This window comes from Natrix helvetica (assembly GCF_964273705.1).
Source record: "Natrix helvetica genome assembly, chromosome: 13".
NCBI classification, from domain to species: Eukaryota; Metazoa; Chordata; class Lepidosauria; order Squamata; family Natricidae; genus Natrix; species Natrix helvetica.
Window position 1 is genome coordinate 5,914,921 of NC_138557.1, and position 17,915 is coordinate 5,932,835.

At 47.0% G+C, this 17,915-nt stretch overlaps 2 protein-coding genes across 2 annotated transcripts in view; one reads left to right on the forward strand and one right to left on the reverse strand.

The window, feature by feature from the left end:
- Nucleotides 1-17,915, reverse strand: part of LOC309398532 (uncharacterized protein) — a gene marked incomplete at its 5' end in the record, with an annotated part of 36,616 nt that overhangs the window by 3,499 nt on the left and 15,202 nt on the right. The window contains 13 exons of the mRNA XM_081965498.1: nucleotides 407-505; nucleotides 1,606-1,686; nucleotides 2,781-2,904; nucleotides 3,932-4,011; nucleotides 4,653-4,809; nucleotides 5,433-5,576; nucleotides 6,461-6,668; nucleotides 7,120-7,330; nucleotides 8,453-8,716; nucleotides 11,381-11,484; nucleotides 12,764-12,949; nucleotides 14,298-14,442; nucleotides 15,736-15,963. Of these exons, the coding sequence (XP_081821624.1) occupies nucleotides 407-505; nucleotides 1,606-1,686; nucleotides 2,781-2,904; nucleotides 3,932-4,011; nucleotides 4,653-4,809; nucleotides 5,433-5,576; nucleotides 6,461-6,668; nucleotides 7,120-7,330; nucleotides 8,453-8,716; nucleotides 11,381-11,484; nucleotides 12,764-12,949; nucleotides 14,298-14,442; nucleotides 15,736-15,963 (2,031 nt within the window). The remainder of the gene's footprint in view (nucleotides 1-406; nucleotides 506-1,605; nucleotides 1,687-2,780; nucleotides 2,905-3,931; nucleotides 4,012-4,652; nucleotides 4,810-5,432; nucleotides 5,577-6,460; nucleotides 6,669-7,119; nucleotides 7,331-8,452; nucleotides 8,717-11,380; nucleotides 11,485-12,763; nucleotides 12,950-14,297; nucleotides 14,443-15,735; nucleotides 15,964-17,915) is intronic.
- THUMPD1 (THUMP domain 1 NAT10 acetyltransferase adaptor) lies at nucleotides 12,654-17,694 on the forward strand. Its single transcript, XM_081965718.1, has 4 exons — nucleotides 12,654-13,035; nucleotides 13,459-13,651; nucleotides 14,201-14,449; nucleotides 15,743-17,694. The coding sequence occupies exons 1-4, from the start codon at nucleotides 12,658-12,660 to the stop codon at nucleotides 16,039-16,041; spliced, it is 1,119 nt and encodes a 372-aa protein (XP_081821844.1). The 5' UTR covers nucleotides 12,654-12,657; the 3' UTR covers nucleotides 16,042-17,694.

Consider the following 17,915-nt stretch of genomic DNA (forward strand, 5'->3'; position numbering starts at 1 on the left):
AACAGAACAAGGAAAGAAGGAAGGAGGAAAGAATAGAATAGAACAGAACAAGGAAAGAAGGAAGGAGGACAGGATAGAACAGAACAGAACAAGGAAAGAAGGAAGGAGGACAGGATAGAACAGAACAAGGAAAGAAGGAAGGAGGACAGGATAGAACAGAACAGAACAAGGAAAGAAGGAAGGAGGATAGAACAGAACAGAACTTAAACACTCTGCTAGCCCCATTCAGATGCCCAGACTCCACCCTGCAAGGGATTATGAGGTCGTTAAATGATAATGTCATGGTGGGACATATCTTCTGCAACAGTGAGCATCCCTCCGCGGTCTAATAACTCCCACAAGTTACACTCAAGTGACTTAATTGCCTTTTCCCCCCCTGATTTTCCCGCGGACGATAAGTGCTTACTGTATATTGAGTGAAGAGGCAGAATGGTCTTGGTTTAATCCGGAGAGCGATGTCTCCTTCTTTCCCAGGAGGTAAAATGTTGCCGTTTCCATCTATTACCTTCAGCACAAACAGCAAAATGAATTTTATTAAACAAGTACAGGTAAGATCTCGACTTACAGCCGTTCATTGCGTGGCACTGGAAAAAAGCGACTTAGGACCATTTTCACACTTTGGCTGTTGTAGCATCCCCAGGGTCATGGGATTGAAATTCAGATGCTTGGCAACTGACTCATATTTACGACGGTTGCAGCGTCCCGGGGTCGCCTGATCCCGTTTTGCGACCTTCTGGCAAGCAAACTCAATGGGAAAGCTGTTCTGACCGAGACTTCCCAAGAGCAGGAAAGAAACTCCTTGTCCCGATAAAACCCCCTTTTATTAATTTGTTGTGGATTCTGCTCATTCGCATCCAGCAAAGTCTTTCAAGGAGGATTTACAGTCACAGACCTTCTCTGGCTTGGAGAGCTGCCAGGCCGATATCTGCAGAACTTGGCAAGGAGCCTCGGAGAGTCACGAACCAATGAAGTGAACTAATGTTCTCCTGCAAACTCCACTCCCCTTTCGCTCCTCTTTTATTTCCCCTGGGAGAGGCCACGCATCGTCCACCTGTGGCCTTACTCCCAAGTCGACCCCTGTTCTTTAGCTGTTCCTTTCGTCTGGCAGCTCTGCGCATGCACACACTGGGAACAGGCTCCAGCTGTTCTTCTGCCTCCCTGATGTCTGACTCCAAAGGCAGCTGATAACTGGCATACGGCTCTGGCCCCCTCTCTGCCTTCGACACAGAGCCCTTATCAGAGCCTTCCGCAGACTCCAGGACTGGCCCATCTTCCTCCCCAACCTCCTCACTGCTGCCAGCTCCACTGGTGGGCCATAACCCAAGCCATATTCACTTAACAACCGTATTACTAATTCAACAATCACAATGATTCACTTAACAACTGTGGCAAGAAAGGTGATAGAACTCACTTAAGAAATGTCGCATTTAGCAACAGAAATCTTGGGCTCAAGTGTGGTCATAAGGGAAAGACGACCTGTACATTGTCCCAGAAAGAAGCCAGGGTATAAACAAAGGAAACCGGTGAAACTGGACTCAGCCTTACCAGTTGCTCCCTCTCTGCCTCCCCCTCCCCTTTTCCTTGAGTATTAATAGGTAACAATACCTGAGTATCATAGATGGGTGTTGGTTTCCCCACAGATCCTGGCTTGATTTTCATCCCCTTGAAAGTTCCACAAACCAGCACCTAATTCCAAGGAATGGGAAGTAAACAGACTGAGAAGCAAATTGTGTAGGAACCTTTCAGGCAGCATGGGGGAACATGTGCGCACTGGCTCGAGGATATCTAGTGAGGAGGCCGTAGGAAGATCCTCAAGAAAGCCCAATCGCATACAGGGAGCTCAATGAATGAATCCCAACTCAAGGAACTTCCAAGAAGACAACACTCCTCCCACCGAAACTGACAAGAGAAAGTAGATAAACTGCAAACGCCACTCCCTTCTAGCCCTGATGATGTTACCTAGTTGGGCAAGGGAACGTCTGCAAGGAAACAACCAAGCTAAAAGAGCACCAAGGACCCCACAGTCCTCCTCCTTTCCAGAAACCCCAATCCCTTCTAGCCCTGATGACGTTACCTAGTTGGGCAATGAAACGTCTGCTAGAAAACAACCCAGCTCAGAGAGCACCAAGGAAGTTTCAACAGCTCAACCCTAATCTCAAACGTTCTCTTCTATTGGTACAATTTGTTGAACAATTCATGGATCAAACCTTTCCTTCTACCGTAGTACCATCCGACATTATTGGATTTGCAATGGGATGTTATTTTTTTTAAAAAATAATAGATTAAGGAGTGAAAGTTGATGGTGATTTTAACCAACTCGCCATCTTTTCTCCCCAAAGAGCATTCAAAGCCGGGGGGGGGGGGGGATGCTACTGGTTCACACCAGTTCGCCACGAACCGGTAGTAAAAATTGCTACCTGTTCGGGCGAACTGGTATTTCCAATGATCAGCTGTGACGTGAGATTTGTCTTAGCTAGAATCGTCGCTAATCTAAATCGTGTGGCAAAGCTGATTCCCCCCTCCCCCGCTGTTCTACTTACGGTACTCAGTAGAAGGTTGCGCCCACCCACCCGGACGTCGTCACATCCAGTTTTTGACCCTCTACGCGTGTGCGGAAGGTCGTGCTCATGTGGGGAGATGGCGCGTGTGAGCGAAGCGAGCAAGAGCGCACATGCGCTCACATTTGCGAACCGGTAGCGAAGGTAAGTTGATTTCACCCCTCATTCAAAGCTCTTCAAATGTTTACCAGTAGACTGTCCTCCATTGACAACATAGCTTACGGTTTCCGTCTGCCCGTAGCCTTCGTAGATGTCCAGGCCGGTTTCTCTTTTCCACTGGTCCATCACTTCAGGATTGATCGCTTCTCCCGCACTCAGGCAATGTTTGAGGTTCTGGAATTTATAACTTGGAATAAATGAAGAATAGCAGAGAAAGGAAAGATATTGTTTTTAAAAGGTAAGCTCTCGAGGCTGATTAACAATTGACTTTGTCGAGTTGGCTGTCTAGATTTTGCAAAAATTGGCATGGGTCTGCTTGGAAGAGGTGGAGGGTAGGGTGACTCACCGACCTGCAATTTTAGGACATATTATCTTCCTCCCCCAAATTCTTTGGTTCAAAATGAAAAGACACATCCAGGATCTTTTCTTTAAAAGAAGTGTTTGGCTAGCAGATGCTTTCTCAATGCTTAAAATGTTTAGGCTTATAGCTGTTGTGGCCTGCCGGTAGCCAGTGGAGCTGGCAGGAGATTCGGACAGTGAGGAGGTTGGGGAGGAACCTGGGCCAGTCCTGGAGTCTGGGGAAGGCTCTGATGAGGGCTCTGCGTCGGAGGCAGAGAAGGGGCCAGGGCCGTCTGACAGTTATCAGCTGCCTTCAGAGTCAGACATCAGTGAGGCAGAAGAACAGCTGGAGCCTGTTCCCAGTGTGCGCATGCGCAGAGTTGCCAGAAGACAAGAATAACTAAGAAAGCAGGGTCAACTTGGGAGTAAAGGCACACCTTGGAGGTGATTGGCCCCTCCCATAGGAAACAAAAGAGGAACACACTGGTTGACCCCTGTTCTTTACCTGCTCCCTTCGTCTGGCAACTCTGCGCATGCGCACCCTGGGAACAGGCTCCAGCTGTTCCTCTGCCTCACTGATGTCTGACTCCGAAGGCAGCTGATAACTGTCAGACGGCCCTGGCCCCCTCTCTGCCTCAGACACAGAGCCCTCATCAGAGCCTTCCACAGACTCCAGGACTGGCCCATGTTCCTCCCCAACCTCCTCACTGTCCGAATCTGCTGCCAGCTCCCCTGGGTGCCGGTGGGAAACCAAAATACAGCCTCACATGATGTGTGAGTCCAGTTGAGTCTTCCTGGGGCTTGTTCCCAACTCATGGTTTAAAGAAGCCGATCTCAAAATGCCTTCCGTTTGCAAATTGTAATGATCACTTTACCTGCTTATATTGTGTTGGACAAGCATCCGATAAACAGTTGGCGCAGAACAGAAGGTAGTGATGGGAAACTTGGACAACATCTAAATGATAAGAAAAGATAAAAAGAAGATCATAATGCACCGTTGTCTCAATACAACCTTAAAAGAAGATGCATCCAGCGCAGGGCAAGCTGCCCCGAACATGGTTAAGGAAGCTAACAAACCATGATTGCAAGGGAGTTCACCACCTACTGTTTTGTTCATGTATCTATTTACTGTGAATCTCTTAATGGTTAAATAAACTTTGGACCGGTTGCCATGGTTGAGCTGGTAATATACTTGACACCAAAGAATGGAGGCCTTTGAACTCTGGTGCTGGAGAAGACTCCTGCGAGTCCCTTGGAATGCAAGGCCATCCAACCGGTCAGTCCTAGAGGCGATCAACCCTGACTGCTCTTGAGAAGGCCGGATCCTGAAGAGGAAACTCCAATTCTTTGGCCACCTAATGAGAAGGAAGAAGGACTCCCTGGAGAAGAGCCTCATGCTGGGAAAGATTGAGGGCAAAAGAAGAAGAAGGGGATAGCAGAGAAGGAGGTGGCTGGATGGAGTCAACGAAGCAGTCGGCTTAAATGGACTCCAGGGGATGGTAGAGGACAGGAAGGCCTGGAGAAATGTTGTCCATGGGGTCGTGATGGGTTGGACACGACTTCACAACTAACAACAACAATATACTTGACACTTACTTCAAGGACAAGTTTAGAATCAAAACGTGGCATGTGATGGACAAATACGCCTGCCCCTTGGCTCCAGGGGGCAAAAACACTACTCCATGCAGTTTTCGCCCAGCCCGTGTCTGAAGTATTCCACATCAGGTCGGAGGGAGTCAAATCAAGCCAATACCTAAATGACAGGAAAGTGTATTCAAATATCACCTACCAATAAAAGAGAATATTTGTAGGTCAGGGTTGAGCTGTGGGATCCCAGGTGCTCTCTAAACTTGGTGGTTGCTGACCCCTGGCTTAGGACACTTTGACGAACTGTCAGCCTCTGCTTCGCTTCCTTACTATCGGCTGCCATAGAAACGGGGAGGGTAGGGGAATGGTATTTGGGATGGGAATAAATGGTACAGGAGGTGATATGGAAAAGGGAGTTTTCTTCTCACCATCTTCTGCGCATGCTGGTGGACAGTGTTTGGACTTGGTCAAGGCCAACCGTCCTGCATACCAACCTGATGATGCCTTTTGGAGATGCACCCCACATGACACCTAAGGGAGTTGCAGACTGGACACTGCGGTGGGGTCGTTGGAGGGAGGGGGCTGGGTTATCATTTGATATGTACTTGTTTGTGCCTTCCTGGCTCAGATCTTGCTTTACTTTCGCTGCTATCTTTTCATAACCAGTAAAAGTATTTTAATTCGAAACGAACAATGGAGTTAGGAGTCTTCTTTCTTGGTTATTGGGGGAGGCACGCCTGACACAAGCCAATCTACATCCATTGAGGCAACTCACAGGCTCTTCCCTACCTTCCATTGAAGCCAAGTCCAATCCCATGGCTCGCGTGGGAATGCTCAGTCATTTTTGGAGCTCCTGTCGTACCACTGGTGAAATAGATGGCCATCAGATCACTGCTTTTCGTGGCCACACAAGTGTGCTCTGGAGACGCAAGCCTGTGTAGAACATTGTGCATGAGCCCACTATTAACTTCAACAGCGGATCTCTTCTTGGTGCTAATACCTTTCGTAAGAACGCAAATCTAGACAATGGATTGTTTATCTATTCAATTTCTATCCCACCTTTATTATTTTTACAAGGTGGTGAACTTGTCCAATACACTTTCCTCCTCCTGTTTTCCCCACAACAATCGTGTCAGGTGGGTTGAGCTAAGAGAAGACTGGCCCAAGGTTACCCAGATGGATTTCACGCCTAAGACGGGATTACAACTCACCATCTCCTGGAGATTGCCCCAAAGTCACCCAGCTGCCTTTCATGGCTAAGGCGGGACTAGAACTCTCAGTTGCTTGGTGATTGGCCCAAAGTCACCCAGCTGCCTTTCATGGCTAAGGCGGGACTAGAACTCTCTGTCTCCTGGTGATTGGCCCAAAGTCACCCAGCTGCCTTTCCTGGCTAAGGCAGGACTAGAACTCTCTGTCTCCTGGTGATTGGTCCAAAGTCACCCAGCTGCCTTTCATGGCTAAGGCGGGACTAGAACTCTCTGTCTCCTGGTGATTGGTCCAAAGTCACCCAGCTGCCTTTCATGGCTAAGGCGGGACTAGAACTCACTGTCTCCTGGTGATTGGTCCAAAGTCACCCAGCCTGCTTTCATCGCTAAAGCAGTACTAGAACTCCCAGTCTCCCAGTTTCTATCCTGCTGCCTTAGCCATGATACCAAATTGGCTCTCCCTGTCCATCCTGCATTTCTCAATTATTACGGCTTATGCACTGCTGGCTGGGGAACTGTGGGAGTTGTAGTCCACGCCTCTGAAAGCTGCTAAGGTTGAGAAACGCTGGAATTTGGAAGGAATGCTTCCGTTTGACCAATCTGACTGCTTACTCCAACATATTGCTGAAGCTTAGCCAGCCTTCTCTGGGTTCCTTGGACACCATGAACTTCAGCTCCAGGGATGGGCATTTGGAGGCCACCATGTCCACCACAGGAGCCAGGGAAGAGTCCGTGATGATACACTTGGCTCTGGAAGCCTCTAAGCGGTGGTGGAGATCTTTCGCTGTCAGCTGCGTGGTTCCAGGAATCAGCACAACTCCTAAGAGAAGAAATTGGGGACCCTAATAAGATGTCAACCTCTGATCGCTTTGGCCATTCAGACATTGCGGGGTAATGAAACGTCTGGAAGAAAATAACCAAGGTCAGAGAGCATCAAAGGGGAGGGAGAGAGAGAGAGAGAGAGAGAGAGAAAGAAAGAAAGAAAGAAAGAAAGAGAAAGAAAGAAAGAAAGAGAAAGAAAGAAAGAAAGAAAGAGAAAGAAAGAAAGAAAGAAAGAAAGAAGAAAGGAAAGGATCATAAGTATAATGCAATGTTTCTCAACCAGGAGTTGAAATCCACACATCTTAAAATAGCCACGGTTGAGAAACCCTGGTCCAATGTATTAGCCGATGCCAACAGGAAAGAGACAGGTTCTAATTGCTTGCCCAAAGGGATCTCCTCCTCCATTCTGTCAAAACCCAGGCTGGTGGGTGGACATTGTTACTTCTCACCTGTACGGATACAAGCCAGGTTCAGGAGCCACCATTCGGGAATACGTGGGAGAATCACCACCACTCGGTCTCCTTCCCGCAGGCCCCCCTGCTCGGAGAGCACTGTGGCGGCTTTTTGGGACTCCAAGGCCAGCTCCACAAAACTCCACTTCACTTGGGTCCCTTGCTCGCTGACCCACCAAAGAGCAGGGCTGGGGGGCTGCCTTCCTTCCTGGGGAAAGAAGTCAGCCGTGAGGGGAATCGGCTCAGATCCTGCCTCATTCTGCACAGGTCTCAAACTGGATAGTGGCGATGTGCAACAACAGGGACATGAATGGGGACTTTGGGGAGAGAAGTACAGATTACAGAGTAACAGAAGTTGGAAGGGACCTTGTAGGTCATCTAGTCCAACCCCCACCCACTCAAGCAGGAGACCCTACACCCTTTTTTGACAGACAGCAGCCCGGTCTCTTCTTGAAAGCTTCCCATGATGAAGCTCCCACAACTTCGGAAGGCAACGTCTGTTCCATTCAAAGAGTTGACTTGCGACTCACTTAACAACTGCAGGGATTCACTTAACAACTGTAGCAAGGAAGGGGTCAGGCCTGGAAGCCCTCTTTTGCAGGCCTGCCACATTCAATGCTGTGGGAAAATGGGAGGGGGGGTTATATGGAGTATGGGTGAGATATAGTCAAAATAAACATTCCTTTCTTAGAGAGTCAAGGACATCTTGCCCTGAACCTTGAGGGGCGTGACTGGGAGGCATCTCCAATTGGGATGGTGCCTTGATTGGACCATGGGATGGACATGTGGGTGCTGGGCAGGGGCGTGAACTTTCATTTGGGTGGGGGAAACCTGGAAGCTTTCAGATTTGGGTTCTCCCAGATGTGCCAATCGAATATCTCTAATAAAATGGAACTTTGGGAACCTCAAGCCTTGGAGTCTTCTTTCGTTGGGGGTGTTACTCTACCAATCGGTGTTATTAAGTTAGTTTTAAATTCGTTTCTTATGTAGACATGTTGAGAATCAAGAGCACTTTGCCAAGCCCTGCTGGTCCTAAATCAGGCGTACTTTGTCTCTGAAAACGGAAACCATTGCTTTCTTGTGCTGGTGAGCGCGACACTCAAATGATATAATAATAAAAATCTAAATCTTTTAACAGAATGAAAAACGTACCGTCTATTAGTGTCCCAAGACAAACCGGGACAAAATTCACTTAACAAAGGTCACCCTTAACAAAAATTTCAGGATCAAGGATGGTCGTAAGTCGAGGACTAGCTGTATTGACACCGACACGGTATCCCTTAACGATGATCCCTCGTGCAAAAGATTAGGGGGAGGGGGGGAAACATACCTTTTCTGACTGGGCCCAGCTGTCCACCACATCTTTGGCAAAATTGAAATATTCCGGCACCTCCGGCTTATACTGTTCGCAAATGGATTTGTAGCCTGTAAAATTCTGAGCCACCAAAGGGATTTTGGCTTTGCTGAAGCTTCTGGAAGAAACGAGGCGAAGGGACCTCAGGATCCTAGCAGCTGAGACGTTGCGCCTTATTGTCAAGGTGACACAAGCCATCATGGTCTCGTCTTCTAAAGTTCTTTTTGGCTGGCCTGTTTTCTGTCAATCACCGCCTATCTGAAACGCAGAATGGAAATGTCCCGATTGGTTTATTATAGCCGCCTTAAGGGCAGAGCAAAACTTTATTTCCTTGTGGTTTACCTCTCTGCTTTTAATTAATCTTATTGCGTAACCTGTCACTCGCTGGGAATTTCCAACGTTTTAAAAGAAACAAAACAAGAAGGAAGACTAAAAAAAAAAAAATAGAAGGAGGAGGATATATGTTAAAATTAAAGATGTTTATTGGAATGAAATTATAAATACCATCAACATAACAGGGAGCTCGTTCAGAGGTTGAAATACACCAAGTAAATGAGATGAAGAGTGTGGAAGAGGGGAGAGAGGTAAAGGGAAAAAAGAGAAGGTTAGGAGAGAGGGCAGGCGGGGGAGAGGAGGAAAGAAAAAAGGAGTGGAAAGGGGAGAGAGGAGAAGGAGAGAGGAAGGGGAAGTAGAGAAGGGAAGGATGACAGAGGGAAGAAAGAAGGTAGGGAGGAGGAGGAGAGAGGGAGAAGAAAGTGATGGATAAGGTACAAATATGGTATATGGAGAGCAGAAGAGCCAATAATTGTTTTTGGGAGTTGATGATAAGATGAATCAATGTAAACATTTAATAATGCAATACGATGTTGGCTATGTAATAGCATATGTGTGATTATATGTTATGAAAATGAAAAAAATAAAAACTTGATAATTAAAAAAAAACAAGAAGAAGGATTGCCAGAAGAAGGAAGGAGAAGGGAAATTGCAAAGCATGCTGTTGTTGGCTTGTTTAAATAGCATAAACATTTAGAGCCGAGGTGGCTCAGTGGTTAGAGTGCAGTACTGCAGGCTACTTCTGCTGACTGCCTGCAATTTGGGCAGTTCGAATCTCACCAGGCTCCAGGTTGACTCAGCCTCCCATCCTTCCGAGGTGGGTAAAATGAGGACCTAGATTGTTGGGGGCAAGAGGCTGACTCTGTAAACCGCTTAGAGAGGGCTGTGAAGCACCGTGACGCAGTATATAAGTATATTGCTGTTGCTATAGTTAACTCTGCCCACTGCCAGGAGTTCGATCCTCACTGGTTCAAGATTGATTCAGCCTTCCATCCCTCCGAACTTGGGTAAATGAGGACCCAGATTGTTGGGGGCAAGAGGCTGACTCTGTCAACTGCTTACAGAGGGGCTGTAAAGCACTGTAAAGCAGTATATAAGTCTATTGCTATCTTCTTTCCTCCCTTCCTCCCTCCCTCCCTCCGAGTGATTAAAAGGCAATGTTGAAAGCTAACTCTGCCAACTGCCAGGAGTTCGATTTTGACCGGCTCAAGGTTGACTCAGCCTTCCATCCTTCCGAGGTGGGTAAAATGAGGACCCAGATTGTGGGGGGAAAGAGGCTGACTCTGTAAACTGCTTAGAGAGGGCTGTAAAAGCACTGTGAAGCAGTATATAAGTCGAAGTGCTATTGCTAAGGATTACGAACAATCCCAGATCTGCAAGAGACTTGAATTTGTAACTCCTTATTTTTCTCCCATGACTGCCAACATGAAAGAAAGGGTGGGGGAATCAACTGATAAAAATGCTGGCGGTTGGATCTGGATAAAATCAGTGCAAGCAAAGTTCTCTTGGCATTGCAACATAGGAGACCAAACAGCCTATGCTGAATATGCTGCCAAGGCTGAATGTAGTAACAACGCTATGTAAAATATGTGCTACTTGGCAGAGAGCTGCAACCTTTTGTAAGCCACATTTGGGATTTACAAATCTGTCTGAAGGCGAAGCCAGCCGGTGTGCTAGAATACTAGTAGTCCTACCTGTAGTAGAAGAGAGGGAAGGAGAGAAGAAAGGAGAGGAAGATTGGGAGGCATAGAAAGAGGAGGAGAAGAGGGCGTGAAGGGGAAGAGGTAGAGAGGAGTAGGGGAGAGGAAGGGGAAGAAGGGAAGGGGAAGGAAAGGAGGAAAGAAGAAAGTAGAGAAGGGAAGGAGGGAGAAAAGGCAAGGAAAATAAAATAGGCGTGTTGCAGAAAATGACAGGCCACGTCTTCATTCTTATATTTTAATCCATATTTTATTCTACTTTAGGCGTGTGGGACGGTAAGCAAAGCAATCCCGATCATATATTTTAATTTATTTTATATGGAAAAAATGAATGCTTAAAAGTGTTAACATGTGATAAGAATAATAACTGTGAGAGTGTATGCTTGTAAAGGGGTGCATGAGACTAAAAAAATAAAAACAAACTTTTTACAAAAAGAAAGCCCAGTAGTCCTCCACCTCCGACCACATTTGAGCCCCAGATTTCTGTTGCTAAAAAAAGACGTTTGTTACGCGGCCCTAGGGATTCAAACCGCCGAACTGCCAACCTTTCTGCTCGACAAGCTCATCGTCTTAGCCAGTGAGCCACCGCGTCCCTTATAAACGAAGCCACAAATGCATACACCCCCCCCCCAAAAAAAATGAAATAATCATCATCATTCTGAACACGAAATAAGAGCTGGATTTATTGTTCTCTTACCTCCTTGAGAATTCAACAGGTACTTGAAGTTCTGTTGTTGATTGTTTTTTTTCAAAGAATGCCCTTTTCTGGATTCATGGAAAGTCAATTGACTTTAAGACCCCCATCTCTTTACAGGAGCTGCAAGGAAGTTAATCCCACTCAGGTAAAAAGAGAAAACTCAGGCTAAAAACTCACAAGAGCCAAGGAAGCAAACGTCTCGGGGACTCGGCCACCATGCAAATGTCCTCTCTTGCCCCCTTGGAAACTGTCCAGAGAAGGAGGTGGATTTCCCCCCCCCCCTAAGGGTGTAAAGGACACAGAATGTCATGCAGGCATTTTTGCTACCAGGGGAAAACTGGTCGGGCATCTCTGAAGCAATCTGCAACCTTCCACCTGTGCCAGCTAGAGGAGAAGTTGCAGAAAAGTTTGGATAAAAGAGATGGCACCACTGCAAAGACCACAAACCCTTTATTATAAAGGACCGAAGGAGTATATGAATCAGTTGTGGCTATTTGCTTTTATTATAAATTGCTTATTCTACTATATCATTGTTACTGATTAAACTGTTGGAAGAAATGCCCTTCTGAGTTCAGTTCCAAGTTAGTGGGGGGGGGGGGGGGAGAGAAAGGCACTGGAAACGTGGAGGCTGCTTGGAAAGATGGTTTTAATGGTGGACAGGATCACACGGCTTGAGCTCCTGAGCAGAAAAGGGGGATCCCATGCTTCCAAATGTTACAATACAATAGCAGAGTTGGAAGGGACCTTGGAGGTCTTCTAGTCCAACCCCCTGCCTAGGCAGGAAACCCTATACCGTTCCACACAAATGGCTATCCAACGTCTTAAAGACTTCCAGTGTTGGAGCATTCACAACTTCTGGAGGCAAGCTGTTCCACTTCCACTGACTCAGGAAATTTCTCCTTAGTTCTAAATTGCTTCTCTCCTCGATTAGTTTCCACCCATTGCTTCTTGTTCTGCCTTCAGGTGCCTTGGAGAATAGTTTGACTCCCTCTTCTTTGTGGCAACCCCTGAGATATCAGAACACTGCTATCATGTCACATCTGGTCTTTTCATTAAACTAGACATACCCAGTTCCTGCAACCGTTCTTCATAAGTTTTAGCCTCCGGTCCCCTAATCCTCTTTGTTGCTCTTCTCTGCACTCTGTTTGGTTAAATCTCTTTTAATTCAATTGAATTCTAATTTGATCTTTTACCCACCTGCTTTCTCTATGTCTGTCTATGTCTATATCTATGTTATCTATGTTTGTTTCTCTATCATGTCATCTATGTGATTGCTCTCTCCTCTCTTTCTTTCCGTTTAGAGTTTTATTATTGCACAAAGTGTCGGTTTTTTGCGTCCCTTTTCGGCGTTTGTATCTTAACGCCTTTCTGTCAGACTCGGGCTGCAGAATTCGGGAGGGCCACTAGCTGGCGCCACAGAGCCATCCTCTCTTGAATTTCCGCGCCTCGACTCTATGGTCACGCCGCCCTCTACATGGTCTTTTACCACCCACAGACACACGTTCCCGACGCGATCGGATGACGCCATCCAAGGCCGCCGCCCGGGTTGTGGCGCCTTACTGCGCCTGCGCCGCCCGTCCCCCGCCGCCTTCCCCATGGCTGCCGTGGAGACGCCGCCGGTGGCAACGGCGGCTTCGGCCTCCCGCAAGCGGCGGCCGCCCAAAGGGCAGTACGCGCAGGCGGCCAAGCGGCCTCGTTCGGGCGGGCGGCGCCAGCTGGAGGCCGGCATGTGCGGCATCCTCATCACTTGTAACATGAACGAGCGCAAGTGCGTGGCCGAAGCCTACAGCCTGCTGGGCGAGTACGGAGAGCAGCTCTACGGGCCCGAGCAGGTAAGGCCGGGGAGGCGGGAGGAGAAGCCACTGGGGGCGGTCTGGCTGGTTGTGTCGCTCGGGGGGGGGGGGGACGCCTGGAAGGCTCGGGACTACAACTCCCAGGATTCCTTGCTGGGCAAGTGCCCGGTGGGAATGCTGGGAAATGTAGTCACGCGACTACATACATACATACATACATACATACATACATACATACATATGTTGTATTTGTGGTGATAATTTGGGCATACCAGGGGTTGTAACACAAATACATATATAAGTACAATTTGATAGCTTATTAGTAACCTTGACTATCACTAAGTGTTGTATCTTTCTACTGCAAACTCATGACATGTCTTGCTTAGCAGTGGAAATGTTGGATTCTCTTGTGATCATAAGTCAATATGTAATTTGTATTTATGTATTTTTGCCTGTGCAAAGTTTGCAGAGCGAGAGGAGGACAGGCTCTCCGGGAATGAGGAGGAGGAGGAAGAAGAAGAGGATGATGATGCCGAAGCAGCTTTGAAAAAAGAAGTGGATCAGATCCGTACCTCCACAGAACAGAAGCAGCGTCGATTCCAGTCGGTGGAGAGCGGAGCTAACAATGTGGTTTTCATTCGAACACTGGGTGTTGGTATGTGTGCATAGAGTTTGCCAATAAAATGATTGTGGTTTGTTTTAGTCCTAATTTTATTTATACATCACCCTCCCTAAAAAAAAGTCCAAACGACTTTGTTGTTGTTGTTAGTTGTGAAGTCGTGTCCGACCCATCGCGACCCCATGGACCACGTTCCTCCAGGCCTTCCTGTCCTCTACCATCCTCTGGAGTCCATTTAATCTCATGCTGACTGCTTCAGTGACTCCATCCAGCCACCTCCTTCTCTGCCGTCCCCTTCTTCTTTTGACCTCCATCGTTCCCAGCATGAGGCTCTTCTCCAGGGAGTCCTTCCTTCTCATTAGGTGGCCAAAGTCTTTGAGTATCCTCTTCAGGACCTGGCCTTCTAAAGAGCAGTCAGGGTTGATCTCCTCTAGGACTGACCGGTTGGATGGCCTTGCAGTCCTTCTTCTTTCACCCTCCATCGTTCCCAGCATGAGGCTCTTCTCCGGGGAGTCCTTCTTCCTTCTCATTAGTTCAATTTTCACCAGCTCAAGGTTGACTTCTCCCATTTGTGTGTCCTTGCAGAACCTGAGAAGTTGGTCCACCACATTCTAAAGGACATGCATGCCACCAAGAAGAAGAAAACCCGGGTCATCTTGCGCATGCTTCCCGTGTCGGGCACCTGCAAGGCCTTCGTGGCAGACATGAAGCGGTATGCGGAGTCCTTTTTCGGGCCCTGGTTCAAAAGCCCCCAGAAGGGCACTTTCCAGATCGTTTACAAGGCGCGAAATAACAACCACCTCAGCAGGGAAGAAGTCATAAAAGAGCTGGCAGGTAAACACCAAGGGCAAACTATGATGGCTTTTCTCTCCCTAGGGTAGATCTCAATCCACGGCAGATCTCCAGCGGTTGAAGAATGAGGGTTTAAGACTTTCTGTTCCTGTGGGTATGTTGCAATCTAACGTGGGAGGTTCAAACAGGGCACCCTAAAAGTTGCACCTAGAATCCCACTTCCAGAAGTGAGCATACCGGTGCTTCTATTTCCGTATGATTTTTTTCAGTGCGGTGTGTGTGTGTGTGTGTTATGAGTGGATTTCCAAAAAGGGGCAAAAGACACTGAGCTTGTCGATCAGAAGGTTGGCAGTTCAATAGTTCGAATCTCTAGCATTGGGTTACTTGCTTCTATCCCAGGGCAGTAACTGTACTGAATTCTACGGTATAGTGCAATATCAAGTTTTCATTTTCAATTCTATAGAAAGTAAAGGATGTGTGTTTGTGTTTTTATGTACATTGAAGACGGCATTTAATTTCGCTGTACCACGGGCAATGACAATAAACTAAACTAAACTACTGCATTTTTCGGAACATAAGACGCACCTTCTTCCCCCCCTCCCAAAGGAGGGTGAAAATTTCGGTGCGCCTTATACACCAAATGTAGCCCCGCCCACCCGCCGGCCCCCACCCTTTGGCCTCTGCCTCCTTGTAGCAAACGGAGAAAATGGGGCACGTGGAGGCCGCAATAGGCTATAGCAATCCCTGCAGCCTGAAACAACTGATCTTAAATGCTTAAACTGAAATCGAGAGTGAAACTTGCTGTTTGCTGCAAGGGGCAAATTGCTGGGAGGCAGAGGCAGACTTTTTTTTTTTCTTGTGCTAATCAGTCTGTTTGCTGCAAGGAGGTAAGTCAATAACTATCAATGCCTATAGAATGTTCAAATGATTAGCCTTATTTTTTAAAGGCTTGCTTTATTATTATTATTCTAGACAGTTTAACAAAATGAAGGAGCTTTTTTAAAATAAACGCTTGATCTGAAGAGGCCCAGTGCTATTGTATCTTCTTTTAAATAGCAGAGGATAACGTATACTTCCAGAAAGCCACATCAATTTTAACAGCATCTGTACAAGTATAGTCTGAAATGTAACAACACAAACAGGGTATGTACTGTTTTCTGTTTGCTGCAAGGAGGCAAATTGCTGGGAGGTAGAAGCAGATCCCCCCCCCCCCCCTGTTTTCCTCCTCAAAAGCTGGGCGCGTCTTATACTTCGGAGCGTCTTATACTCTGAAAAATACAATAGTTGTGAAATTAAGGCAGCGCTTCCTGCCTTCTTTCCATCGTTGCCTTGCAGGCGTCGTGGGCCACTTCAACCCAGAAAACAAGGTTGACCTGAGCAACCCCGAGTACACCATCGTGGTGGAGATCATCAAGAACATCTGCTGCTTGAGTGTGGTTAAGGACTACGTTCTCTTCCGGAAGTACAATCTTCAGGAGGTGGTGAAAAGCAAAGCCGAGGGGCAGCCGGAGGCTCCCAAAGCATCCCACGAGAATGACGACCCCGGCGCGAAAACACTGGAAGCACAGAAGGAAAACCGAAACGAGCGCCCAGGGGAGACGGAGACAGCCTCCAACGACAATCATGAGGACTAGGACCGTGAACGAAAGAGCCGAGAAGAAAAAAAAAAAGGGGGGGGAAACATCGGCAGGATGGGTGGCTGCTTGATGATGTCAAGGGTTGACGTTCGTTCTCTAGGTGACTTGGTTAAGGCGCAGTTTGTCTCAGACAATGTCCCCCGCCGTTCCTGCCTTGTTGTCGTTATTCTGAATTGGGGTGGGTGGGTGGGTAGGTTTTCAACTGAACGCTGCAAGCCATGATTTTCACAACTGTCATTCAGGGCTGACCACCCTCGGCAACTTTTAAGACCCGTGGACTTCCAATTCCCAGAATTCCCCAGTCAGCCATTCTGGGAGTTGAAGTCCATAGGTTTTAAGGATGGTCACCTAAATGGTTTGTTACATACCCGAAACAGATCATTGTGGTTGGGTCAAACTCTTGACTAGTCTTTCCCTGACCCACAGCCACTTATGAGTCCTATCCTTAGGACTGAAAGAGACTCTGCTGACCAGCCAAACATATTTCTGCTGGGTTTCTCTCCCCCCCCCCCCAATACAGATGGCGCCACGTTCGGGCATTTCAAAGTTAAAATTGCAAAAATGCAGCCAGGATTTTGGATAATGGGAGGTGCAGGGTGGATCGTTCCTAAATTATGCCTGAGGTTGGAAGTAGAAGTAGCTGAGACTAGAAAAGTTGACTTATGAAAAGTTTTTAAATTATCCCGTTCCGTTTCTGATTATCGTGACCACTTTTTCTTATTGGGGAGTAGGGAGGTCGACAGCTGCCTATTTCGCTTGTAGATTTTTTTGGCAAGGCGGTTTTTAACTCTTCATCCTCCACCGTTCGTGTTTCCAAATCGTAGATTTTTTTTTTTTCAATTGCGGCAGCTGTTTACTGGCTGACTTTTCACGGGATCACGGTCTACTTACCAAGCCAGCATCCTGACGCAAAGTCCTAGCGTGACTTGAGAACAAAAGTGACCCCCTCCTCTTGGCCTGGCGCCTCTGTTGGATCTGGAGATCTTGTATTCTGACACCCCCTCCCCCTGGAGAAACAGCACCTCTTGAGATCTCTCGTTCAGTCGATGACCGCAACTTAGCCACTTTGAAACAGGTTGGGTTTCGACTCCCAGAATTCCTCAGCCAGCCCTGCGGGAATTCTGGGAGTTGAAGCCCACAAGTCTTCAAAGTTGCCAACTTTGGAGACCCTCCCCCAGTCTATGAGAATAGGCAGCTTAATGTTTTGGTGCTTTTTTCTGATTTGGGAACAGGTTCAAGTTTCTCTTATAAACTCTTTTAACGTCATCAGATGAATATTGAGCCTGGAGGAACTTTGATGGGCTTGCTTGTTGAGATCCTTCTCAACTATCTTAAGAAAATTGTAAAATATTAACCGAACGGGACTTTGGGGAAAATATACATCTTTTGTTGAAAAAATGTTCTGTTTGCAGTTACCTTGTTAGAAAGACATGTTAAGGCTCCAAACTCATAATTCCTTGCGGGGATGTTAAGGAGAGAAAAATCCAGCTTTTCTCTGGGAGGGATTTCTTGTCTGAAAATAAAACCTTCACACAGTGGAACATCTTTGCAGGGGTATAATATTTTCCAGTTAGTTTGTGCTCTTTCTTTTCTTTTGTACGTTGTTTTCTATTAAATTGACCTCCTCTTGATTTGGAACAGGTTGGCTAACACATGTTCTTTGCTTTAAAAAAAAAAAAAGCTACGCTTCTCTTTTTAAAAAACACACCACCACCCAGATTTGGTGTGTGAAAATAAATGATCAGTGGAAGCAATTCTGCCTTTTAAAATCAGCACGCAAACGGACAGATCAGTGTTAGCTCATTTATTCACCTACTAGCCGATAACCAGGCATTGCCCAGGTATTTATAGGGGGGAAATGTCTGGACCAA

Coding starts and splice junctions, on each gene's coding strand:
- THUMPD1 (XM_081965718.1), top strand. CDS start 12,658: ATGGTCACGCCGCCCTCTACATGGTCTTTTACCACCCACAGACACACG. Junction 13,036..13,458: donor AGCTCTACGGGCCCGAGCAG/GTAAGGCCGGGG, acceptor GCCTGTGCAAAG/TTTGCAGAGCGAGAGGAGGA. Junction 13,652..14,200: donor CATTCGAACACTGGGTGTTG/GTATGTGTGCAT, acceptor GTGTCCTTGCAG/AACCTGAGAAGTTGGTCCAC.